Source organism: Sciurus vulgaris (assembly GCF_902686455.1).
Source record: "Sciurus vulgaris genome assembly, chromosome: 18".
Classification (NCBI taxonomy): Eukaryota; Metazoa; Chordata; class Mammalia; order Rodentia; family Sciuridae; genus Sciurus; species Sciurus vulgaris.
Window position 1 is genome coordinate 218,137 of NC_136479.1, and position 26,499 is coordinate 244,635.

General features: G+C 48.7%; 2 protein-coding genes across 4 annotated transcripts in view; one reads left to right on the forward strand and one right to left on the reverse strand.

Annotated features, from left to right (window-relative positions):
* Window positions 1-26,499, reverse strand: part of NPRL3 (NPR3 like, GATOR1 complex subunit) — a 172,181-nt gene that overhangs the window by 94,939 nt on the left and 50,743 nt on the right. The gene's annotated exons all lie outside the window — the stretch shown is intronic.
* Window positions 3,144-25,867, forward strand: FAM234A (family with sequence similarity 234 member A). Of its 3 annotated transcripts, none has more exons than XM_079121857.1 (13): window positions 3,144-3,299; window positions 19,048-19,347; window positions 21,102-21,218; window positions 21,511-21,699; window positions 22,191-22,321; window positions 22,486-22,618; window positions 22,866-22,995; window positions 23,332-23,472; window positions 23,800-23,875; window positions 24,092-24,247; window positions 24,596-24,698; window positions 24,776-25,371; window positions 25,502-25,867. In XM_079121857.1, the coding sequence occupies exons 2-12, from the start codon at window positions 19,080-19,082 to the stop codon at window positions 24,979-24,981; spliced, it is 1,650 nt and encodes a 549-aa protein (XP_078977983.1). In that variant the 5' UTR covers window positions 3,144-3,299; window positions 19,048-19,079; the 3' UTR covers window positions 24,982-25,371; window positions 25,502-25,867. The 3 variants fall into 3 exon arrangements, with proteins under 3 accessions (XP_078977983.1, XP_078977984.1, XP_078977982.1); XM_079121856.1 differs by lacking the exon at window positions 3,144-3,299 and adding an exon at window positions 3,487-3,509; XM_079121858.1 differs by lacking the exons at window positions 3,144-3,299; window positions 24,776-25,371; window positions 25,502-25,867 and adding an exon at window positions 3,486-3,509 and having other exon boundaries at window positions 24,515-24,652.

A 26,499-nucleotide genomic window follows, 5' to 3' on the forward strand; every position in this document is an offset into this window, starting at 1 on the left:
TTAGACACTATCTCAAAATTAAAAAAAAACAAAACAAACAAACAAAAAAACTAAAAGGGAGGGTGCTGGTGATGTAGCTCAGTGGTAAAGCATCCCTGAGTTCAATCCCAAGTACCAAATCCCACCCCCAAGACAAAAAATGTCATTGATGGTAACATGGAGAATTAAGTTTCCCGGATTTTTCAATGTGATGGTAAAAACTCTGACCTCTGGAGACTTCTTCACTATGTGCAATAGATCTGTAGCCATCTGTCTAGTTATTGAGTTCGATCTCCAGTACCTGGGGGTAGGGGGCAATATCTTGTGAGTTCCTCCTCCCATGATTTACAGAGTCAACTACTTGGTCAGAGATACAGCGTGAATTAGGTTAGGTCCAAACGTACTGAGGAAACAGGAGTATCATCTTTATATTTAAATTTCAAGAAGTGAGACCCAGAATTTGGAGATATTTCTAAGTCCTCAAAAGTTGAAACAAGAGACACATAGGGCTGTCTGGCCCGTGGAAAGATTTTATTTACCAGCCAAAGGACTGGAGTAAAAAGAAGGAGACCCCCTCAAGATGGTAGGGGGACAATCCTTCTCTCCTTTAAAGAAAAGTCATTTTTATTTGTGCCTCACCTATTGTCGCCGCCCGGGCAATTTGTTACCGCCTGCAGCAACAATTGTGCGGAGGTGGACTGGAAACTGAGCTACTTATACTATCTTTCTCTTTAGTGGGCTGCTTTCCTGCTTGTTTGCTTGTTTATAGAGGATAGAGGAAATGAGGCTTACTTGCTTTGAGAGGAGAGAAAGCGAGAGAGAGACTTTGCAAAAAGAAAGAAAGAGAATTTGCTTAAGAGAGAGACGACACTTTCAAGGATCTATATCTTCTTAGTTTTGCTGCTGCTTCTTAAAGGTGCATCCTGCATTCTGCGTCCTTCACTCTGCTATCTAGAGGTGTGGCTTTACTTCTCCATTCTGCAGTCTGCAACCTGAGTTCTGTCATCATTCAGAGGTGCTGCTTAACTGTTGCTTATCCTCTCTGCTAGCTGCTTATCCTACCATTCCTGGTGCTTCCTATATGTGTATTAGGCAGCCAATCAGCTTAGGATTAGCACAATTGAGGCACCGCCCCTCAGTGCCAATCAAGAAAGAATGCGGAATATCTGTTGACCACTAGCACAAAGGAGACATTAACTAATCAGGCAAAAGTAGATCAAGCCGTGTTAACATTAATTATGCGCCACCTCTTGGCTCAATGCCAGCCGCCATCTTAGGGTTACCCAAACATGTCTTCTGCAACCTATGTTGTGTCTGAAACTCATGTAGGAAGAGTACATCATTTCCAACATGGTGCCCCAGGACTAAGGCCTGTTGGGTAGAGGGTGTGAAGAAAATGACATGCACACAGAAGTCAATTAGGAAGACACCTGATCCAGAACACCACGGGTAGGTGTTAGGGTAAAACTAATGAAGCTGTGCACTGAAAACATATACAGAAGCTCATACATACTTGGATTCTTTTTTCTAGTTCTAGGAATTGAAGGGGGCTTTGCCACTGAACTACACCCTGGCCTGCCTGCCTGCCCTCCCTCCCTCCCTCTTTCCTTCCTCCCTTCCTTTCTTTCTTTTTACCCCAAGGTTGTGCAAGCTGGCCTGGAATTTGAAATTCTACTGCCTCAGCCTCCAGAGTCCCTGGGATTACAGCTATGGCCACCACACCCATTTTGCACATAAGGATTTATCAAATGTGGCAAATGCCATTGCAGATAGCTGGGATTAGTCCAATAAATGATACCAGGACTCCAGGTTATTCATATGGAAAAAGAAATGAAATTGCCTCCTCACTTCCCTACCCTATTCCAAACTAAGTTAAAGACTTAAGTGTTAAAACTTTGAAACATTTAGAGAAAATGTGGGAGAGCAACATGGGATACGGAAGGATTTTCTTTTTGGTACCTGGGATTGATCCCAGGGGTGCTTAACTACAGCAACATTCCCAGCCCAGGACACTGGGATTACAGATATACACCATGGCGCCAGGCTTTTTTTTTTTTTTTTTTTTTTTTTTTTTTTTTTCCACCAAGGACTGAACAGAGGCACTTAACCACTGAGGTACATGTTCGGCTCTTTTTTAAAAATTTTGAGACAGGGTATCACTAAATTGCCTCTGGCCTTTTGAAATTGCTGAGGCTGGCCTTGAACTTGCAACCCTTCTGCCTCAGCCACCCCAGTCACTGGGCTAACAGGCGTGCACCACCAATGCCCTGATGGGGAAGGAGTTCTTAAACAAGACCAAAAAGTGTCAACTATAAAGATTTGACATATTATCAAAATAAACCGGTGTTCATCAAGACACCAGTGCAGAGAAGCCGTCAACGATGTTTGCAGTACGTTTCATTGACAGGATCCAGGACTGCAGAAAGACAGACATGCACTCAACACGGCAGGGGTGGAAGACACCAGTGGACGCCAACAGAAGAGGAAACGCCAAGGCCCACAAGCACACGGGACGCTGCCGGAGCACACCGAGACCCCGCGCAAGCCGCCGGCCGACGCAGGCCTTCCCGCCTGCCGAAGCCGGTGAGGCTGGGGACGGCCAGAGCCACCAGCGCAGGGTAAGGTCAGTCGGTACAAGCACAGACCGAGCCCTCACGGTCGAAGCCAGGGCGGCCGCCCGCGCGCAACCACACGCGGGACCCAAGAGAAGCAACCTTCTCTTCCCGCAGAGGTTGGCGGCTGCAGACCACCCGGGCCGCGCACCACTCGGGCTGCGCAGCACCCGGGCCGCACCGGCGTAGCTCGGCAACCGACGCAGGCCGGAGGCGGAGCCGCTCGGGACACCCGAACGCGAGATGGAAGTGACGAATACTGGGCGGGGCTTCCGGGGGGCGCGTTCTGCACGGGAGCTGGACCTGCGGTTGGGGCGGAGCCTGCGGAGAGAGGGCGATCTGGAGCCGAGAAGTGAGAGCGGTTGGGGCGGGGCCTGCGTGGGCGGCGGGGCCAGCGGGAAAGGGCGGGGTCTGAGTGGGGTGGGCCTGCGCTGGGTGTAGCTTGCAGCTCGGTGCCCGAGGCCTGCGTGGGGCGGGGCGGAGCCTGCAGGCGCGATGGGCAGGGCGGCGCGCGGGGGGCGGAGCCTACAGCTGGAATGGGCGGTCTGGGGCGGGGCCTGCGGCGGGAACAGCCTCCGTTCTTGGGCCCCGTTCCTGCGCCTTGGTCTGCGCCGCGCGACTTTTCCCGGTGGCGGGTCCGGCGCCTGAGCTTTCGCAGTAGTGTGCGCGCGGCGAGGAGCCCCGAGGGTGCCGCGCTCCCTATCTGAGGTAACCCGATGTTCTCGCGCTGGCGGGAGCGGCCGGGTCCAGCGTGAGGCCCGCCGTCTGGTAACCGGCCTCGGCAGCTCGCCCGAGCGCCGGGAGCGGCGAGGTCAGTGCGCTCGGGCCTGCGCGTCGGCTGACCGCCTGGCGCCCCGGCCGGGGGACAGGCGGAGTCCTGATCGGCCCTGCGTTGCATGGGCTCCATCGGGCGCAGCGGTAGGTGAAGGAGCGGACCGCGGAGGTGCAGAGGAGAAAGTGCAGCGCAGAGGCGTGGACACCCGCGTGCCCGCGGGGCCGGGGGTCTGCTGGCGCCTCGTCGACTCGCAGTCTTTGCTGCGCGCCTGGCATGCTCTGTCCGCCGGGTCAGGAACCAGCTCACACTGCGAAGGGAGGCCAGGAGCGTGAGAGAGGCCGGGATCTGGTAGTGGTGGGATGTCGCCCGCATACCCCCGCTGCTGTTTCTTCTCTGTTGGCCTTTTCTCAGCTCCTGTGCCATTATCTGCTGCTGCGTATCAGAGTTTCTGTGGGTTAGGCATTCAGCAGTGTCTGCCTAGCCGACAGCCCGAGCCTCTCTATTGTAGGGTCTAATTGCAACCTGGCTCACCCACAGGCTGGTGGCTGGAGTCCCCACGTTGCATCAAGCCTTTCTTAGGGCAGAGAGAGAGAAGAGGGATCGGGAGGAAATGGAAACCGCTGTACTTTTTATGACCTCTCTTTGGAGCCTAACACTTCCTGCGCATTCTATTCCTTAGGGTTACCAACAAGGGACGCCACCTTTTGAAGGGAGGCATAACAAAGAGTTTGTGAATATAGTTTAAAACCACTGTACCACTTACTATCCCATCCTGTGGGAAAACTCCTAGTTTCTGTAATTCCAGCTGAAGTTCTGGGCCTCATTCATTTCGGCCCTAACTTCTGTGATCTAAGTAGTTAGCCACTCATTAGTAAGGAGCCCTCTGCGGAGTGGGGAAGTTGTAGTCTCACCAGAACCACACTGAGCACGTGGGAGACTGGATTCTCCCAAAGACTGCCAAGGTACTCTGATTCTAGAGAAGATAAGTGTCAGGTAGTCACATCTGACTTGTGCCCTCTGTTTCTAACCAGCTTGTAATTCACCTGCTCCTGCAAGCTGTAGATTTAAAAGATTTAAAAATGGTTCATGAATGCTTTAGTAAATGTCTCCTCAGAGCTTAACTAGAATTGAACATTTATTCAGACATGTGTTTATGTTTATTTTATTTCTGGGCCTCTGCTGTGCTTTTGTCCTTGGGAAACAAAGGCAATAAAATGAGTGTCTGCCTTCAGCTTTTTCAAAGCTCTGAACTCTGAGGAGCCCCTAAACTAGAGGGCGTGAGGCATTTGCGGATATGAAGCAGTATTGGCCTCACAAGTGGAGTAGCACTGGAGGAAGAAGGGCAGATGAAATGGTGTGTCCCCAGCAGCATGTGACTGGAGGAAGCTGAATTGGGACAAAATGTGTGGGCTTGGGGGATGCACTGAAGAGGTAGGCAGGAGCCAGGAATGAAAAAACCTCAAGATAATACAGGTGTTGATTTTTGTTTTAAGGTGGTGATGAGTCATTTCAGGATGATAGGCAGATGACCAAGAGATATTTTAGGAAGTTTGAAAGGGCTCCAGAAATCCCAGTGAGAAGTTCTAAGAATATGACCTAAAGCAGTGGTCATCAAAAAGAACGTCTAGGGGCTGGGCTGTGGCTCAGTGGAAGAGTGCTTGCCTAGCACGTGTAAGGCACTGGGTTTGATCCTTAGTACCACATAAAAATAAACAAATAAAATAAAGGCATTCTGTCCATCTACAACAACAATTTTTTTTTTTTAAAGGGACTAAAAAGAAGTAGATAAGCTAGAATCTATACGGCTTCTCAGACGTTTCTGTTTTCTGTATATCTCACTCAGAATTGTTTTTTTTATAAAACCCACAGACTTGGTGTATTTTGTTCCCATTCTCATTTGTAAAATTCTTCATGGAACATAGGCTTTCACAATGCCAAAAAAAAGAAAAAAAGAAAGAAAAAGAAAAAGAAAGCTGTCTCCTAACCAACAACGAGGAAGCAGATGCTGAGAAATGGAGTGAGTTTCCTCTAAAGTGAATCAGATATTTAGAATCATCAAGAGATGGAGCATGCAGGAGCAGTGTGCTGACTGTGTGTTGACGGCCCCTGGGCCTGGGAAATGTGTGCTCTCGTTCTGTGAATATGTAGACATTTATGTGATGAAAGGTTTTCTTAAAACATGATAAAGAAGTAATCAAATCAAAGATGAGGGCTCTGACCTTGTAGGGGTGATCAGAAGAGATTGAGTTAGCTACACTTTATCCTCCAAGAGCTTTTGCTCCCCACCACATCCACTTAATGTAAGGACAGGAACAAATGGAAAAGCCACAGGGGAAACACCTGCCCTAGAGTTCAGGAAAAAGAGTTATTCGGGGGCTGGGGATATAGCTCAGTTGGTAGAGTGCTCGCCTCACAAGCACAAGGCCCTGGGTTCGATCCCCAATACCCAAAAAAAAGAAAAAGAAAAAGAGTTATTCGAGGACCAACCTATGAAACTTACTGTGTGTGATGGTTGCTCATCTGAAATGCCAGTGGCTCTTAATCCTCAGCTTACCTTTAGGAAGCTGTGTGCCATCCTTGGTTGCTTTTAAAGCCCTTTATGTGAAGGAAAGGAACTTGTTAAGGTTTTTGAATGCTGACCGCATGTGCTGTGAAATTCTGCCTTTGTTGGGGAATCATGACCTTAAAATTTGTTCTCAGTCGAAAAATGAATGTGGGCCTATTGTTTGCCTCAAGATTGTTCTTGGTGAAGAGAGGGAATAGCTGTTCATTGTAAACAACTGGACTCTAACTGTAACTGTCTTTGTCTGACATCTGCTTGGTCAGCTGGAAGCCCCAGTGCTGCCTTCTTGGTTGTTGATGTGTCTCATATTGTATTGCTGTCAAAATGCATGGACCAGGGGCTTCGATTGTAGCTCAATGGTAGAGTATTAGCCTAGCAGGTGTGAGGCATTGGCTTCGATTCTCAGCACCACACAAAAGTAAATAAATAAAGGTCTAAAAAAATGCACCTATAAAATACATGGACCAGAAGCTGGGCTTGGTGGTGCATGCCTGAAGGGTCACAGGTTCAAAGCCAACCTCAGCAATTTAGCGAGACCCTGTCTCAAAACAAAACAAAAATAAAAAGGGCTGGGGATGTTGCACAGTGGTGAAGCATTTCTGGGTTCAGTCCTCATCACTGCAAAAAAAAAAAAAAATTAAATACGTAAAAATGCATTTTATTGTCAAGTATAACTATTTACAACAAATAAATAAATAACTGCTACAACTTGCACCAAACCTTTCTTCCTGTTTCTTTCAATGTATTCTTCCCTCCCTCTCCCTTTTTAAAGTTGCAGGCACACACACACATTTTATTTATTGATTTTAATTTACAAGTATCCTTGATTTTTTTAAAGTCTGCTTTGTAGAACTGTTATTCCATCCATTGGGGTCCAGTCATGCAAGACTAGCTGCTCTTTTCTGAGTAGCAAGCCTTCAACCAGCTGAGCTAGAAGTTTGGGGCAAACAACAGCGGGTCTTCTTTACTCCTGTGGGAGATCCAGACCCAACTTAGGGCCTCACAGAGTGATTGAGGCTAGCTTTGAACTTGCAGTCTCTCCTGTCTCCACTTCCTTAGCCCTGGAATTGCAGGCGTGCGCCACTGTGCCCAGTTTTCCAGGTGCCTTAGTAAACTAAAGCCAGAGTTAAGACTTGAAGACATGCAGCTAAGATTAAATGAAGTCAGACTTTAAAGCATGAAACTTTTAGGATGAAATGCTTAGTTCTGACTGATCTCTTGTTTATTGTCCAAGAATTCACTTAAGAGTGCTAAAATGCACAATTTAAAAATTGAGAGAGTAGGGGATTCTTTCTTTTTGTGGTACTGGGGATTGAACCCAGGGGTGTTCTACCACCGAGCTACATCATCAGCCCTTTTTATTTTTTTTTTTATTTTGAGACAAGAGTTTACTAACCTCATCCCTCAATCTCAGGAGTGGCTGGGTTTACAGGCAAGCCCCACCCCCTGTACTCAGCAGGGGTGGCATTTATCATTAAAGTAACCTGAAATTATCTTTCTTCAAAAATACGGTTTTTTTTTTTTTTTTGTTTTTTGTTTTTGGTGCTGGGGATCGAACCCACGGCCTTGTGCTTACAAGGCAAGCACTCTTCTGATTGAGCTATCTCCCCAGCCCCCAAAATACAGTTTTTGTTACATTTCTACAGTTTAAAAAATTAGACTCCCCTCCTTTGGAAACATCTGTAGAATTGCCAGTTATTTGTTCTGACAGTTTTCATTCTGTCCTTCCTGGAGATTTCATGCTTTTCCTAATTAAAAAACAATTAGAATGAGACTTTTGTTTTTATTTTCTGTTCTCGTTGATTGGATAAACTATTCTTAAAGAATTCTTGGTGGGGGGGAGGAAATACCTGTTTTCTTTCTTTCCTTCTTTCCTTCTTTCCTTTTGTTGTTATTGTTTCAGTGGTAGGGCTCAAACCAGGAGGAGATACCTTTTATTTTCTTTCTGCATATGTATGGAATTCCTGCCTCTTTTAAATCAAACTCTCTGGCAATTTTATTGTTCTTGCCCATAATGAGAGTTTGTATCAGCCCAGGACTGCCTATTTGCTCATAAGGACAGGTGTGGCAGCCCAGTGGCCTTGGGCTGTGTCTGGTTTCCTGGCAGCTCCACTGTGCGGGGGAGTGAAGCCTTTTCAAGGCAACTCAAGGATCATCCTACTTCAGGTCGCACTTTGAGTCACCTGTTTACCTTAAGCAGTGTGTGTCATGTTACTGTACTTTCTTTCCCCACATTTTCCTTTCTTTTTTGTTTTATATGACTTTAAGTCAAGAAATATATTTAATAGCTGTGATTTCAGAAGTTCAAAATTGATAGAAGGAAATTCCAGTCACTTACTGTCAGAAAACTGAATTTCCAATTTCTTTTTCTTTCTTTCTATGCTGAAAGAACTGTGATGCGAAGGAGGTGGAACAATGAATCTCTTTTCCTTCAGTATCTTTTCTTCATCTATTACCTGTTACATTTTCACAGCTTTTCTTTCGGCAGGATTTTTTTTTTGTGGTGCTGTGAGTACCAGGGATTGAACTGAGTATTGAACTCAGGGCCTCCTACACACTAGACAAGCACTTTTTTATAGAACGATTATTTTTTATTATTATGAAATGTTCCTTTGATATCTAGTAACATTTTGGGGTTTTTTTGTTGTTGTTGTTTGGGGGTTTTTTTTGGTGGGGTTTTTTTTTTTTTTTTTTTTTTTTTTGGTTTCAGGGATTGAACTCAGGGGCACTCAGCCACTGAGCCACATCCCCAGCCCTATATTTTATTTAGAAACAGGGTCTCATTGAGTTGCTTAGTGCCTCACCTTTGCTGAGGCTGGCTTTGAACTCCCGATCCTTCTGCCTTAGCCTCCCGAAGGAAATGTTTTTAATTTCTATACCATGGCTTATTCTAGTGCACAAGTGTGATTTTGTTTTCCTCTAAAAGTGTCTGTTGACTTGATGCTAACAAACATTGATGCTTCCTAGGTCTCATTTCTCACTCCCACGCTGGATTTTTTTTTTTTTTTTCCGGTGCTGGGGATTGAACCCAGGGCCTTGTGCTTGCGAGGCATACACTCTACCAACTGAGCTATATCCTCAGCCCAAGCCTTGCCTTTTAGACGGGAGTGGTTATTAAAGCCCCAGTTGCCCACAGGTAAGAGTGTCCTTGCTGTGCTAGCAAATGAACTAACAGACATACTCGATGTCAGGAATATTGTTTGCCCTGTTTGTAGTTTGCAAATACTTCTTGGTGGTATTAGAAGCAAAATACCCTTTATGTTTCTTTTACGCTCTTTCTATATGGAATTCAACAACAGCAGTTGCAATCTGAAACAAAAAGAAGAAAGCCCAGAGTTCAAACACTGTGGACCTTAGCTCTTTATTGTTGAGCCTCTTAGGATCTGGTTAGCATGTGGAGCCCCCTGTGCATGCCAGTGGATAGGGCACTTCAGTCTTTTTGTCCTCTGCAGAGGTGAAGGCAACCTTCACCTGAGTGCTGTTTGCCTTTGCTCCTGAGACTTCTGGCTTCTAGTGGCAGCAAAGGGTGGATATCCACCCTAAGGGACCTGTAGGTTTCCACTTCCAGTAGGAAGGACAATTTCCTGTCGTCCACAAACCTCTGGGTCTCTGTGCTCACCTCACAGCTTCACTGCCTGGTAGCAGAGGCTCTAGTACTTTGCTGGAGAAGCTTTCAGGTGTACAAGATAAAGAGGCTGAAAGTAAAGCCAGGCAGGCAGGACAGTGGGCCTAGACCTCTTGCAGGTATGAATTTCTCACATCTTCCTTTGAAAGTTTTCTTGTACTGTACCAGAAGAACCCTGAGAAAACCCAGGCAATCATCTGTGAAATTAAAAAGTAGCCACTCTGGGAATCTACCCACATGTCAGAAGCTTTAGGTTAACATGACAATTGGGAAGTCAGCTTGGTAAGAGCCAAATGGCTGGACTCTGGTTACGAGTGTAGATGCTGAAGTACAGCCTGGCCCAGGGACTGTACTTTAGTATAAACTGTGAGGACTTTCTCCATCAGGCTTCCACAGCGGAGAAACATGGACATCTTCCAGCTGTTGATGAGCAAATCTTTGAACCTGCCTCTTGCTGTCCTTATTTTCAAACTAGGTGAAATGTGAACCAGCCAGCTTTGACTGTGCTGCTCTTGAGACCTTTAATACTACACCTGTTTCCTCGGTGGCTGAGTAGAGTTCCCAGGAAGTCTTACTTGGGGGTTTTGGGGTCTTGCGAAGGAATTTTTGATCAGCTCTTTAATTTTCCGAAGGCTTCCTTACCTGCATCCAGTGCTCTCACAGCACGTCCATGGGAAGCAGCCACTGCAGCCACAGGGAGGATGCTTAGCAGGAGAGCACCATCCCTTCTTTCACTTTGGTACTTCTGATAGCCTGTGGTCCCGCCCAGGGACTCTGGCGTTTGCCTGGTGTCATGTGTGTTTGGGCTATTATTATTAAGTATAAATTATGCTGTGAATATCTTCTCCCTCCCCACTGTGGAAAGGTAAATAAATGCAGTGGGTGATTTTCAAGAAGCCAGTAATTATTTCGAAATAGAGAATTGCAGCATGCCAGGGGTCTGACTGTTCTTTCAGCAGTTCTCCAAGTTACCACAGAACTCCACTGTTAACTATGTTCTCTCAAACACAAAGGATACAAAACAAAAAGTTTCTGCCTTTGGAACAAAATAGCTTTATAGTGAGGTGGCTCTGAGGCATGACTGGGGCCACTTGTGGGAAAGCTGGTTCTTCCTTTTGAACTTGAAGAAACTTCTGATCCTGCTTCCCTTTCTAAAGTTTTTCCTTTTTTTTTTTTTTTTGTATCAGTGTTTGAATCCAGGGGCACTTAACTACTGAGCCACATCCCAGCCCTTTCTTGTATTTTATTTAGAGACAGGGTCTCACTGAGTTGCCTAGGGCCTCACTAAATTGGTGAGGTTGGCTTCGAACTCAAGATTCTCCTGCCTCAGCCTCCCTGGGTGCAAGGATTACGGGTGTGTGCCACTGCACCCAGCTTCCTTTCTTTTTTTATTTTATTTTTTAACTTTTTGCTTTGATTAATTATAAATTCAAAAGATTTTGCAAAAATATAGAGCTGAGCTGGGGTTGTAGCTCAGTGGTAGAGCACTTGCCTAGCATGTGTGAGGCACTGGGTTTGATCCTCCGCACCACATATAAATAAATAAAATAAAGGTTCGTTGACAACTTAAAAAAATCTTTTTTAAAAATAATAATATAGAGCTGTCCTGCAGCTTCCTGTCCCTGATTAGAAACCTCACATCCTCAGCAGGAAGTTGACACCAGGTCGGTCTTACCCTTTCAGCTTTCACATGCACTCTTTCATGTGTGTGTCTGACATTTTCTAACCCTTCAACATAGAGAGGGAGCTGTGGGACCAACCCTGGGGCCCAGGGACAGAGCAAGCAGGAGCCTCCTCACACCTTGCTCCCTCTTCCCTTCAGCTCTGAGCTCTCAGTAGCTGTGTGTGGTGTCTATCACTGTACTCAAGGCCAGCTTCCCAGTGGCACCTGTGTGGCTTGCTCCTGGACACTCAGCTCAGATAGGGATTTCGAGGGAAATGAACCACTGGGTATGATTCATTGCTGTTAACACAGGGAGGGGTAAGACCCAACATGTGATTCCTCAGTTTTCTCTTATAAAGAAAAGAAGCCATCAGAGAAGGATCATGTTATCCTTCACCTATTTTTGTAAAGTACCTTTATTTTGTTTTGGGAGGGGTGGTGCTTGGGGATCAAAACCAGGGTCTTGTGCATACTAGACAAGTACTGCACCACTGAGCCACACACCCAGTCCTATAAAATGTCTTTACAGTTGCTGGGAAAAAAATCTTGGAACCCTGTTAATGATTAGGAAGCAGGTAAGCAGCACAATGCTGACCAAGTGCTCCTCACTACCTGAACCACCTCCCAGCTTCTGTCTGTTGGTCCTGGTGTGCAGTTCCTGTCCAGGGGAAGCCCGTCAAACCTCCAAAGACATGATGGACAGAATTTAATATCTCTCTTTTGTGAATAATTTATTATTGACCCCAATTTAAGCTATGTGAATTAGGCCATCCTTTATCGGGATAAGAACTGTGGCCTCCTGGCATGGCCTGCTGTAGGGAGCAAGGCCTGACTGTGGTCAGTCCAGTAGAACTGGGAAACCCAGCTGTAACAGCTTTCCCAATCTCTCTCTCTCTCTCTCTCTCTCTCTCTCTTTGTTTTTCCCTACCATACATTCAACCCATTGCAGCATGAATCTGCAGGTATTATGCACAAACAATTCAAAATTAAAGTTTATAGTGGAAAGGTCACCACACTGTACCTACCTCATCACAGTGTACTTCAACCAAGGCCAGCAGATATGCACCTCCGACAGGCAGATGCTTTGAGAGTTAAAACTACTGGAGGAGCTGCAAATAAGGAACGTGTAAAAATAGCAATGCTTAAGCATTAGAGCATTTTAAAAAATTTTTTGTTGTTGTCAATGGAGTTTTATTTTTTATTTATATGTGGTGCTGAGAATCAAACCCAAGTGCTCTACCACTGAGCCACAACTGCAGCCCCAACAACAGAGCATTTTTAAAAAGTGACTCGGAGCAACATAAACACATCTGAGTTCTCGCTGTGAGCCACTGTCCACCAATGCGTGAAGCACCGATTTTACAATTCTGAGAAGGAAAAGGTCCACACTGCCATGTAGAGTCATCTCATTGTGTGCTCTGGATTACACATGATCTTCAGATCCTCTTTCAGAGTTTGATGCATCTCAGCCAATTTTCTCAAAACGTCTGCTTATCATTTGGCAGCAACTTTTAATAAGAACCTGGGTATTGAGGGTATTGCAGATTTCCTTAGCAACCACGAGGAAACTTCTTGGCTAACTCCTCATTTTTGTTTGCAAAACTGGGTATGGTAGTCCATACCTGTAATCCCAGGTCAAATTCAAGACCAGCCTCAGCAACTTAGTGAGGCCCTAAGCAATTTAGCAAGATCCTATCTCAAAATAGAAAATAAAAAGGACTGTGGGGTGGCTGAGTTCTTAAGTGCCCCCCAGGTTCAATCCCTGGTACCAAAAAAAAAAAAAAAAAAAAAAAAAAGTAAAAATGGCTGTGCCCAAGTGGAGTTTCCAAATCTAGGTCAGTATTATGAAGTCTTGAAATCTCCAGCAGTACACGTGTGGTCTGCTGGTGGCCCTGGCACCAGACTGCTTGTCAGAACAGAGTCAGTGACTCGGGAGATGCTTCCTGGTTTAGATTGTTTGGTGGGGGGCTTGAACCTAGGGCCTCTAGCATGCTAAGCACACTCTAGCTCTGAGCTATACACCAGCCCTCACTCATTTTTAATTTGAATTTTTTATTATCTAAAAATGTTAAGAGCAAATAAAGATCACTGAGAAAAATACGTGTAGTGAGTTCTCTTTTAAATGATTATCAAGGAGTTGGCTCACCAGTGGTTAGAAGGCCCCAGACCTGCTTGCTGTTGGTCACCACGGGCAGTGGGCTCTTGGTCAGTCCATGAAGTCCTCCTTACATTGATCATACAATCATCTACTTTTCAGGAGTCAGCAGTGGTTGTCTTGGTCTTGCTTGTTACTAGGATGCCGTGTAACTATTCTGCGAACTGCTGGCAGAATGCAAATAGGTCAGCTGTTCTATGAAAACTCTTTGGATTCTTTGGGAAGACTTGTAAAGGTATAGGTCAGCAGACATCACAGTCTAATTCCATGTGCATAAGACAACAACAACAACAAAAGACTGCCTGTATGAATCCAAGAGGATTCTACACTTGGGTCCCCAAGTTTTCTCTCTACTTTAACTTGTAGATATGACTTGTGGAGGAGGAGCCCAGAGCTCTGGTCCGTGGGCCACACTCAGAGAGGACTTGCTCCTATATCAGAGGATCAGTGAATATGTGTACATTTGTATGTTTCAAGTGACAGCAAAGTATTTTATCTTATTTAAGTCAAGTTGCCTGCACTAGTTTGCTCCTGACGATAGGGGTTTTCCTCTCGAAGCCTTTGTTCTTGTCACTTACTGTGACCTGCTCACACACCAGAGCACTGGCCAACAACAGGCGCTCACAAGGGGCTAGTCACCTGACTTCCCAACTGTGCTGCTCCTCTGTACGAAGGATTTCTTCCTGCTCCAAGTCACTGGCAGAGGTGGGAACCGTGGGGCAGTATTAAACAGCTCCTCCAAGTCAAAGCCTGGTAGCTGAGAAAGTGTCAGCACCCCCTGGTTCCTGCATGTGCTACTCCATTTTGTCTGATTTCACATGGTAAATCATGCAGGTTTAAGAGTTTATCTTTCCTCTCATTTCCAGAGGTTACCTTTGTGATTCAGCTGTGCTGGTCACATGTCTGCTCAGGCTTGCCAGTGCATGGACTTTCTGGGAGGGGCAGTTAGAAACCAGTGGCCTGGGCTGGGGTTGTGGCTCAGTGGTAGAGCGCTTGCCTAGTGTGTGTGAGGCACTGGGTTCAATCCTCACTCAGCAGCACATAAAAATAAGTAAATAAAATAAAGGTATTGTGTCCATCTACAACTAAAAGTATCTAAAAAAGAGAAAGAAAGAAACCAGTGGCCTGCTTCTGCCCTAGAGTCACCCTTTTACGCCTCTTAGAGGTTGTGCCATATGTACTTAGATAACATTCGTTATCTTCATAATTTGCATAATCATGTTTTGCACTGTCCTGTGGTCTTGGTTTTGGGCATCCAAATGGCTTGGGGACTACAGAAACAAGTAGGGAAAGGAGGAGTTTGCTGGATGAACTTAAGTCTGCGCGTGTGTTGACTAACCTGATTGAGAATTCCAAGGCAGGATACTCAGGACCCAGCCTCAGATGGTTTCATTCAAGGGAGGGCTCCCTCCCTCTGTTGCTCTTCTCCAGGCTTGCAGTGGCAGGAGAAATCTGGCCCTCTTCTGATGCTCAGGGTGCACAGGTCCCTGCAGATGCTCAGCCTGTACTTTTCCACCTGGCTGCTCCTGGGAATCACCAGGAGAACATCAACAGTGCTCCTGCCTTGGACCCCCATCCAGAGGGGCTGATTATTTGGTCTGGGGTTCAGCAGCAAGATTGGAAAAGCACCCTGAGGCTCTGAGGTGGAGCTGAGGCTGGAGACCACGGTTGTGTCAGGACGTACGGAGATGCACTGACCATGACTTTACAATTCCTGGTCCACATGGGCTTATGAAGACACAGTTCTGCTGCCCAGGCCTAGTGACCAGCTGTGCTGGCAGCAGGTTGGGAGCTGCTATTCATCACGTCTTCCAGTGCCTACAGGACCGTGAAATGTGTACTGGTGGAGTGGACGGGCCTTATTTTTAGACTCTCAGGTCCTTTTGAGCAGTGCCCCTCATTCTTCTTTTTTTTAAATTATTCATATTTTATGTTTAATTATTGTTTAAAAATAAAAGTGCTAGGGTTGCCAGAGCTAACAAAATATTTTAATAAACCTTTTATTTTGGAATAGTTTTGGATTTACAGAATTATACAGATAGTTCTTATTTATCCTAAATCCTAATTTCCCCTATTATTAACATCTTACATTAGTATGGTATATTTGTCACCATTAATAAAATGATAGTAATGCAATATTATTAATAACAATCCTTCCTTTACTCAGTTCTGCAGTCTTTCCCTAATGTCCTCTTCCTGTCCCAGGATCCTGCCAGTATACCACACTGCACTTGGTGGTCATGTTTCCTTAGATTCTTCTTTTGACACTCAGGTACGATTTTCATCCAAACTGTGAACAATTTTTTATAGTGCAGGTACATCCCATGCAAAATTTCAAAATCTTTACTTTAAAATAATTATTCATTGTTTATCTGAAATTTAAATTTTTTGGTGATGCATTATAATTACACATAATAGTGGAATTCATTATTACACATTCATACATGCACATGATAGAAGGATAGGATTTGGTCCATTTCCCTCCCCTGTACCTCCTATTTCCCTCTATCTGATCCCCTTCCTCTACTCTGCCTGGTTTTCCTTCTATTCTCATGAGATGCCCTTTTATTTTTCCCTTTTTTTCTCTAACTTCCACATATGGGAGAAAATATATGAACCTTGACTTTCTGAGTTTGGGTTATCAAATTTAAATTCAACTGAGTGGGGCTGGGGAGATAGCTCAGTCAGTAGAGTGCTTGCCTTGCAAGCACAGGGCCCTGGGTTCTATCCCCAGCACCGCAAAAAAAAAAAAAAAAAAAAAAAAAATTCAACTGAGCATTCTGTATTATACTTACAACCTAAAGTATGTGTGTGTGCTTTGACTACAACCTGACATTATTGTCAACCTTGCCTTAGAAACCCCCTGAGGAAAGGGTTGTCTTCATTTTGTCAACAACCATGTATAGAGCCCTGAAGCAGATTTGGGAGGGCTCCGTCCTTTGCCTTTGCCTCCCAGAGGTAAAGATAGTCTCTGTCTTTAAGATTCAAATCCTAAGATGACTGGAGATGCTTTCTTACTCTTTTTTGTATCACTTAAACAAACCAAACTGAGCACAATCCATTAGTCACAGTTTCTCTCTCGTTAACCCCTCCGGACTCTCATTTAGTTCAAGGATCACCACCCTAAGAGGAAACTAGCCTGCTAGTGGGAAGTATAAATTGGTATAATATTTCTGAAGGACAGTTGGCAATATTTAAAATATGTAAAGTTTGCAAAGCCTCAGAGCCAGCAGTTTCACTGTTAAAATTTATTCTGTTAGGGCTGGAGAGAACATTCACCTAGCACATGTGAGGCACTGGGTTCAATCCTCAGTACCACATATAAATAAATAAAATAAAAGTATTGTGTTCACTACAACTAAAAAAAAAAGTATTAAAAAAATTTACTCTGTTAGAGTTTCCCAAACTTTCTAGGTTCATGGTAGCCATAGTGTCTCAGTAATTTTTTTTCACAGCACCCTTAGGCCAAAAGAAATACAAAACAATGTTTTAATTGTTAGGTCCAAATAATAAGTATTTATGCCCTAACTTGGTAGCTATTTGAAAAAATAATTCACATACATTGAAAGAAAAATAATTTGTATTTCATTGTCAAACAAATTTCTTTTTTTTTTTTTTTTGGGGGGTGCTGAGGATCGAACCCAGGGCCTTGTGCTTACAAGGCAAGCACTCTCCCAACTGAGCTATCTCCCCAGCCCCAAACAAATTTCTTAACTAACATAATGCATGTATCTCTTGGTCATCACACAGCTTCTCAGACCTTCCAGTCAGGTTGGACATGATCACACTCATTTGCAGAATTATACTGATTTTTGTACAAGGCTTTTTATCATAGCACCAGCAAAAACCCGACTTTACAAAGGTATGACCTCAGGGATCTAACGTCAACTACATGAACTACCTGTTCGTAGAGCATAGAGATGTTAAATGTTCCTGTATTTCCCTCAAAAGGATGCCACGGCTCTTTGAGTTCTCGGTGGCGTTGTGGAAGCACCTTGGCGCAGGTTTCAGAGGTCTTAGTCCATGGAAGACGGGCTTCATTCTTCAGGGCTCGAGATGAGGCAGGACATCATGGCAGAAGTGTGTGGCAGAGTGTGTGGAAGCAGCTCACATGGTGATCAGAAAGCAGAGAGAGAGCAGCGCCCCTCATTCTTGGATAGTGCTTGAGGTTTAAGGGTGTTTGTACCAGAAAGGTGTTCTGGCTTCTGACAGTGAGGGTAGCCGCAGCTTGGAGAACTTAGCTTTCCTTCCTGAGGGATGAGACCTTAATAGTGCCTTAGAGACAGCAATCTGGGATTTTAGCATTGCTAAAAGAACTTCTGCTTTAAACATTTCAAGTGTTCCTTTGCTGGGGAGCTGGGACGTGGAGGCTAGGTTTGCAACGCCGACAGCTCTCCTGCTCTCCTGCTCTCCTGCTCTCCTGGTGCTGATGGCCCTGCTGGTAAGACACTGCAGGCCACCCCTGGCTTTTCCCCTAGCCACCTTTCTCCTGCCACACCTCCCCACGCCCATTCAGGTGCCTGGTTTAATGAGTCCCCATCATGACTCACTGATTTTTCCTTGAGTCCAACTCATTACCTGTGTAGACCACATTTCCTGACCTCCAAGATATTAAAATTCATGCCTCAGCACTGAGGAGTGCACACAGGTTTGTGTTTTCAGTTGTGCTCAGGCACACATGACATAAAATTTTCCGGGCTGGGGAGATAGCTCAGCTGGTAGAGTGCTTGCCTCGCAAGCACAAGGCCCTAAGTTCGATCCCCAGTACCGCAAAAAAAAAAAAAAAAAAAAAAATTCCAACAGTGACATTTGGTGCATCTGCGTATTTTGCAACCATAGCCACACTTTGGTCGTCCAGAAGGGAAACCCACCCCTGCATGGTCACTCCCCACATCCCCCATCAAGCTCCCAGCAACCCTGACCTACTTAATGTTCTGCAGATGTGCCTGTCCTGTATGTTTCATGTACATGGAGGCAGACAAACGTGGACGTGTGTGTCTGGGTGGTGGCAGGTGGTACGGCCTTGGAGGCTCACCCCCTCAGCCTCGCCTGAGAGGCAGCCCTGTGAGGAAGGACCATGTTTATTCAATTGCTTGGTCACTGATGGACACTGAGGTTGTTTCTCTCTTTTGGCTATGGTGAATAATGAAGTGAAGAACATTTGTTTACAAGTATCTTGACTTTGCCTTAAATTCTTGTCGGCATATAGGAGTGGAGTTGCTGGATGCAGACCAATCCAGTCACCACCCTTGGGTCACACAGTGGAGCAAGTCTGAGATGCCACTCCCATCTTCACCTGAGATTCCTTGAACTTGGAGTCCAGAGCGTTCCTGTGTGAGAACGTTGTTCTAGCAGCCTCTCCCATCAGTGTCAGTGGATGGGCAGGGGGCTTAGTCAACACCCTGGAGTGGCAGGCAGGAAGTTCCAGTGTGTGAGGCGTGGCGTTTCCTTCCTGCTGGCTCTGCACCACCTGTGTGCCCTTCTGGGTTGATTGGAGGCCTGCTCGGGTAGAATCTGTTCAGACTAACACCCTGAGCCGTCAGAGAGCTTTTATTTCTTGGGCTGAGGTCAACAGTGGCAGCTGCAGCCAGAATCCTAGGAACCTGAACCCTGCAGACTGGCTGGGAGCTGAGCTGTGTGCTGCTGCTTTACTGCTTCTTGTTTTACTGATGCAGCGACCAGGAGCGAAGTTTTGGGATGTGACGGGATGATGGACAACAAGGATGTGGAAGCCGAAATCCACCCCTTGAAGAATGAAGACAGAAAATCACAGGAAAATCTGGGAAACAGGTTGAAAAATGAAGATAACTTAAAAAGCGCACCTCCACAGTCCCGGCTTTCCCGATGCCGAACCGTGGCATTCTTTCTATCCTTGTTTGCCTGCCTTTTTGTGGTGTTTGTTGTCTCGTTCATCATCCCGTGTCCAGACCGACCAGAATCTCAGCGAATGTGGAAGATCGATTACAACGCGGCAGGTGAGGCTCCAGACCTGCCTCTCCTGGAGGCAGGACTGTATCTAGACTTGTCCTGGACAGTGAGGCAGCTGCGTGACTACAGTTCTGTGCCCCATGTCTCCTGAGGTTTTAGGTGCTCCAGAGCAGCCTCAGTGAAACCAGAGGCACTGCCGTGGTTGGGTGAGCAGGCACAAGTGGCCCTTTCTGCTACTTTTCTTTTTATTTTCCTTTTATTCTTTTCTGGTACTAGGGATTGAGCCCAGGGCATCCTTGGCCCTTTTTATTTTTAATTTTGAGAGAGGGCCTCACTAAGTTGCCCAGGCAGACCTTGAATTTAGAATCCTCCTGCCTTAACCTCCCTAGTCCCTGGGATGACAGGTGTGAGCCACCACACCCAGTTTGGTTATTCTTTTTTTGATACCAGGAATTGACCCCAGGGTTAACCACTGAGCCACATCCCCAGCCCTTTTTTATATTTCGTTTAGAGACAGTGTCTCCTCAAGTTGTTTAGAGCCTTGCTAAGTTACTGAAGCTTTGAAGTTGTGATCTTCCTGCCTCAGCCTCCCAGTGCCTGGGATGGCAGGGATGGCAGGTGTGGCTGCTGTGCAGGCCTTCCCTGTCTGAGGTGGCTATGAAGTACTCCCTTCATTCTGTTCACACGTTGTGTCACAGAACTGTAATTGGCAGCTGTACCACCCGAGCCCCTGCCGGAGCCTGCCAGCTCAGCAGCTGTTGTCTCGCCTTTCCTCAGTGCCAGCCGCACCAATGGGTCTGAAGCGGCCTCTCTTTAGGGCCTTGCCTTGCAGCTCACTGATGACTGGTGACATGGCGTGTCTTTTCATGACCTGAGGGGTCACATGTGTCTTCTTGGGACCCTTTGCCCCCTTTTCAGCTGGGTTGATTTTTTGATATTGGGTTGTGGTAGTCTATATATTCTGGACATTTGTCCCATGTGCATATGATTTGCAAATATTTTCCCCCATCCTGTGGGTTATCTTTTCGTTTTCTTTTATCTTTATTTTATTTATTTATAGGTGGTGCTGAGAATCAAATTTAGAGCCTCACACATGCTAGGCAAGCGCTGTACCACTGAGCCACAGCCCAGCCCTCCCCTCTTTTTATTCTCTTTTTTTTTTGTGGTGCTGGGGATTGAACCCAGGGCCTTGTGCTTGCAAGGCAAGCGCTCTACTGACTGAGCTACCCCCCAGCCCCCTTTTATTCTCTTGATGGTGTCTTTTGATGCACAAAAGCTCTTAACTTTGATGGATTCTCATCAGTTCTTTCTTGCTGCTTTGGGTGTCATCCCTAAACCCAGTGCCATGTAGACTTCCCTGTGCTTTCTTCCAAGCATTTTGAGTTTTAGCTCTCCATTTGGACTGATTCCTTTTGAGCTTTTGTGTAAGCCAAGGGCCCACTGTCATTCTTCTGATGTTTGATTTTAAGACAGAGTGTATCATTTGAGTCCTTGAACCAAAGGAAGCAATAGGCCGTGTGGGGACTGAGTGTGACTTTCTGGGTCCCAGGCTGATCCGGGAGGATCCCTTCCAAAGACAAGTGTTCCGAGCTCCTGTTGGTAATGCCTGAGCATCCTGCCTGTGTCCGTACCTGGCAGGATCTTTCTGGCCTGTCATGTTCATGAAGAATTGCTGCTTTTCCCAAGTGTGTGGAAAACCCTGCCCACAGTGGCAGGCAGAGCAGAGGATTGGATTGCATTAGACTTGATCTTCCTGCAGACGGCATGGCCTGTGGAACATGGTCTGTGGCTTCTTTTTCAGTTACCTATGACTTTCTGGCCATGGAAGACATAAACAGGGATAGGATCCAAGATGTTGTCTTTCTTTATAAAAATGCCAACGGCACTGACAATTCCAACCAATCCTGCGCTGATGAAGGTAATTTGGTTTTATCTGAGAAGGAGGGGCTCCCTGCAAGGGAGAGGGTCTTTGTTCTAGGTCACACTCTCACTTTCGTGGTGTTTAGGGAGGCAAGTGGTGGGATTCTGGAAGCCATCCCATCCCTCCTCCAGGAGTGGGAGGAGGCAAGGAGGCAAGCTCAGCCCCACCTGGGGCTGTGAGTGAGTTTAGGGACCAGAGACAAAGGAGGCGGGGCCTCCTTTCTTTTGCAGGCAGAGCGTGAAATGCCTGCAGCACCAGGCTGACTACAGGCTATGTCCTCCCCCCTCAGGCTTCTCTTCTCCCTGTGCCTTCGTGGCTGCTGTGTCAGGGGCCAACGGCAGCGTGCTCTGGGAGAGGCCTGTGGCCCAAGATGTGGCCCTGGTAGACTGTGCGGTGCCCCGGCTGTCAGACGGCAAGTCATCTGCCTGCATCCTTGTGGGAAGGCCCAGTTCTCTCACTGCAGTTGACCTGCTCACAGGTAGACCCCAGGCAGAGGGCTGGGAAAAGAAAGGCATAGTGGGGCGGTGACTGGGGACAGCCCCAGGAACACTACCAAGCATCTGACGCTGAGGTGCTCTCTTCTGGCAGAAGCTCAGTGGCTGCCACAGGGCCCTGAGGGGCCTCCAGCACTGCACCTGAGGTGGGAAAGGTCACATTGGCCCTGGGTGTTCCAGAGCAGCCCTTGCCTGGTGCCCAGGAGTAGGAGGTCCAGGCTGGAGACCGGGAAGAGAGGTCTTCCCAGGAATGACACTTGTGCTATTTTCTGGTGGCCACCCCGTCTTCTCTCACATGGGCATGCTATGTCTTCAGCCTGGTGTCTATGCCTCTTGACAAGGACATCAGGCCCATTCACACGTGTTCCTGTTTCTGAATGTGTAGGCCACGGGCCCTGAGCACGGACACTTCCCCGGGAGCCTTTGCAAGAAGGGTGTTTGCAGCCGTGTGCTGTGATGGTGTGCTTGGTTTTAGGGGAAACCCTGTGGAGCCACCCCAGCAGCTTTGGTGGGAATGCCTCTGTCCTGAAGCCTCTGCTCCATGTGCCTGATGTCGACGGTGATGGGGCTCGAGACCTGCTGATCCTCACCCGGGAGGCCAAGCAGGTGCCGTCCCACATCGCTCTCCTCCCGGGTCCCCAACCCCACACACATGCAGCCTCCTCTCTACCTCCTTGTCCTCTTCCACCTCCCAGAGAGGATTGGGTCTGACCCCAGGCTCTCCTGCAGGTCCAGGTCTGCCTCTCCCCCATTGTCCTTTGTCACTGCAGGTCAGTGGGTACATCTATTCAGGCAGCACTGGGCGCCAGATTGGCCACAGAGGCAGCCTTGGTGTGGATGGAGACAGCAGCCCCCTCCTCCATGTCACCCGGACAGGCGCGCACTACATTCTCCTGCCCTGTGGTATGCCGGTTCCTGCGTTCCCAGGGTGGGCTTCATTCTCGCGGTGGAGCTGGTCTTCAAAAGACGAGCTCAGCACCCTGGAGAAAGCAGCACATAGGGAATTCAGCTTCTGCCCTGAGGCTGTCCTCTGAGGTGCTGGTTAATCCTGTAGTTCAGGGGGCCCAAGTGCCTGGACCAGGGGTGACAGCATGCTGTGTGTGGGGCTGCCCGTTGACCCTGGTGACTCCTGATTCTCTGTTCTGAATAGCAAATTCCCTGTGCGGCTGTTCTGTGAAGGGTCTCTATGAGAGGGTGACTGGGAAAGAGAGCCCCTTCAAGAGAGATCCCCTCTGGGAGAGCATGCTCAACACCTCTGCCCCCAGGCAACTCCTGCGCAGGTTGGTCTGGTGTACGGGTGTTTGTCCCACAGGTCGGGCTTCAGGACCTGCAAGGACCACAGGCGAGCCAAGCAGGCTGAGTCATCTGGTAGCTCTGGGCCATGAGGCCTTCCTAGTGGGCTGCTCCTCCTCCTCCCCAGGCAACCAGGGTCCTATTGAGGAGAGTGTCCTGGTGGGAGGCTTCTCCCCCAGCAACCAGGGTCCTGCTTACCCTCCAGCTGGGTACTGAGATATGGGGCTGTGTTATAGGGACGTGCAGGAGGCAGCCTCCACATGCCTGATGGGGCAGGAGGCAGCCCAGGGACCCTGTGTGCTTCCTTCTCTTCCCCTGTCCAGCTCTGGAGCCATTCGCTACTTGGTGAGCGTCCCAGGGAAATCTGGCCAGGACTTGCTCCTTGTGAGCTCTGAGGCCTGTGTGCTCCTGGATGGGCAGGAGCTGACACCCAGGTGGACCCTCGGTGCAGCCCAGGTCCTGAGGTATGGGGTCTCTCCCCTTGTCGCCTCCTGGCATCCCCAGCCCACCCCTGGCTGGCTAGGAGGGTGGGGGAAGGCTAGAGGGGTCCACGTGCTTCTGCCAGAGGCCTTTTTCCTGGCTCTTGGTTTTGCCCTGCACCTATAGTGGGGCCAGTGAAACCTCTGGTTCTGAGGGTCATCTTCTGATCTTGGGGCCAGATATGGGCAGCCCCAGCCCTGTCCAGGTATGGACACAGAGGATTGGATGGCATACCGTCTCCAGGTATTTCCTTCATCCTAGTCTCCTTACAGAAATCCCTTGTGAACTCCTCTTCTCTACCCCTCTTCCAGAAAACCCATCCTTGGCCACTACAAGCCAGACACCTTGACCGTGGTCATCGAAAATGGAACTGGCACTGATAGACAGGTGGGCTTTGTTTCCTCCAGAGGTTCCAACTTGACACAGTTGAGAGAAAACTGAAGCAGCACTGTGTCCTCAGAGGCAGCTGCCCTCAGAACCAGAGAGAAGGCTCTGGCCACCCCGAGAGCAGCTGCCTCCAATGCTGGTGTGGTTGGGGGCACCTGTGCCCGTGCAAGCCCTGAGGTTGTCCCAGTGCTACCCAAGTGTCCCCTTCCTCCCCAGATCCTACTTCTGGACCTCGGCAGTGGGGCTGTCCTATGGAGCCAGGCCCTCCCCAGCTTCCCTGGGGGCCCGCCATCTGCCAGCCTGCCAACTGCAGACCACCGCTCAGCCTTCCTCTTCTGGGGCCTCCATGAGTTGGCCAGCACCAATGAGATGGTATGGGGGAACACACTCAGGATAACCCTGAACACACGCCAGGCTCGGTGGCAGGCCCATCCCAAGTCAGTTGAAGCCTAGTGGGAGTGGGCCATGAATGGGAACATGCCGAGGGGTCTCTTAGGGCTGCACAAGGGAATCTGAGTTGGGGAGGGCTGGCAGTAATGGATGCCAGGGAGGAACAGGACCCCACCCAGGTTGGGGCAGGGAGGCTTAGGTGGGTGCCGAGCTCGGGGCATGGTGGCTCTGACGGCAGCATCCCTGAAGGCGGCCTGAGTGTTGCCTAGGATGTGGCCGTGACCCGGGGACAGCGGGAGTGTTGAGGCCTGTTGGTGGTCCTCACTCCAGGAGCCCAGAGTCGCCCAGCACAGTCTGTACATGTTCCACCCCACCTTGCCCAGCGTCCTTCTGGAGCTGGTCAACATCTCCGCCCACATCATTGCCTTTGACGGTGAGTGTGGTCGTGGGCCGGGCACCCAGGTCTGCTCTGGCTGGCCCTGAGAGGCTCTGACAGCTTGTCCCCCACAGCGCTCCTGTTTGAGCCGAGCCGCCATGCTGCCTATGTCCTCCTGACTGGCCCAGCAAGCCCCGATGTGCCTGGTCTGGTCTCTGTGACCAAGCACAAGGTACGGGACCTTGTCCCAGGCAGCAGGGTGGTTCGCCTGGGTGATGGCGGGCCGGACAGCGATCAGGCCGTCAGGGACCGCTTCTCCCGGCTACGGTACCGGAGCTAGGTATAGATGGAACCAGCTGGAGCATGCAGGAAAGACTCCAACTGCAGAAGCCAGGCACCCTGGGAATGGGCCCTTCCCTTGGCCTCCTACAGACCCCCCACTCCTGACCCTGGTGACGGTCTACTGGGGAGCCACAGCCTTACTGTTTGCACCCGAGGATGTACATGGGGTTGCCCAGGCTCCTGACCCAGCATGCCATGTGCGCACTGAGACTCACTTTGTTTCACTCTGTCCGAGGGTCTCAGCAGGTCAGGGTGCCCTTGCAGCCTCCAGGGCTGTATGTGCAGAGCTCACCCTGTGGCATGGCACCTTTGCTCTGTGCCCTGACCTTACCAGCTTCTCCCAGGCCAGAGAAGCCACTGTAGGACATGCAACTCCCAGGCCTGGTCTGTGTGCCCCTCTTCTTCCTGCCTAGTCTGTCCTTTACACCGACCTCTGGGATCATGGAGCTCAGAGGATAGGTGCTGGGGAAGGCCTGAGGCCTTGCAGCCTTCCAGCCCTACCCATAGCAGAGGGGAAGCGGCTCCCCTAGGGGAGAGGAACAGGGATGCAGAGTGGGGGTCCCGCCTGCTGGTGGTCAGGGGCCTGCACCACAGTTCACAGGTGTCCTTAGTGCGTCCACTCAGCGTCAGACTGTGCCCTCAGCACACAGGAGCTGCCATCCCTACAGAGGCCCCCTGGGCATGGGGGCACCTCCCGCCCCACTCCCTGGTGCTCACCTGATGCAGGACTCACTCTGTGCCTTGTCACTCCTGAGGCCCAAGGGCAGCCGCTGTGCTCTGCATGGAGCAGCCCTGCAGAGACCAGAGCCTGAGCTCTGTAGGGAAGAGCCTGATGACGCCAGTCACAGCAGAAACTACAGAATAAACCTGCACTGTGTAGAAGAGCCTGTGGTCCGGTGTGAGCCTGCCACCCACCTGTCTGCTCCGAGAAGCAAAGCAGGAGTTTACAGGCCCAGCAGTCTCCACATAACCTGGAAAAGGGGCCCTAGGGTTTGAGAACTGCTCCACGGCAGGGAACCAAGCCCCATGTAAGCTGTGTCCCTTGTCCTCCATGACCCTGGGTCCAGCAGAAGCTGCAGCGCAGGGGCTGGGTGAGCACCTGCTGCCACTGGGGCAGGACAGGCCTGGGAGGGGCTTCAAGGAGGTGCCATGGGGCCTGGAAGTGAGGAGCCCTCAGGAGCTTGCTGTGCTCTCAGCACTACTCTGGTCTCATGGCTGCTTAGATAGCCTTGCTCCTCCTCCTCCATGGGAAGTACTGGGGTGGGGATGCGGGGTTGAGGTTGAACAACTGAGTGTTGTGCTGGGAAGTAGATCCCCTGTCCTTGAGAAATAAAGGCAACCAACCCAACTGCAGGCCTTGAGCACAGAGGGGCTATAGGAGGGGCTATAGGGACACTGGCATATATGAAAGCTGCCAGGGCAGAGAGGGTCTGCCTGGGGACTTCAGTAGAGCCAGCCTGGGGCGGGCACTCTGCCGTTCACCTGGTGGCTGCTAAGGACAGGAAGTCTGTTCACA

Bases quoted from the DNA above. Each gene is read 5' to 3' on its own strand.
- FAM234A (XM_079121856.1), top strand. From the start codon at position 3,488: ATGGGCTCCATCGGGCGCAGCG. The intron at 23,876-24,091 runs GTGGGCTTTGTT...CTTCCTCCCCAG, and splicing joins GAACTGGCACTGATAGACAG to ATCCTACTTCTGGACCTCGG. The intron at 24,699-24,775 runs GTGAGTGTGGTC...TGTCCCCCACAG, and splicing joins CCACATCATTGCCTTTGACG to CGCTCCTGTTTGAGCCGAGC.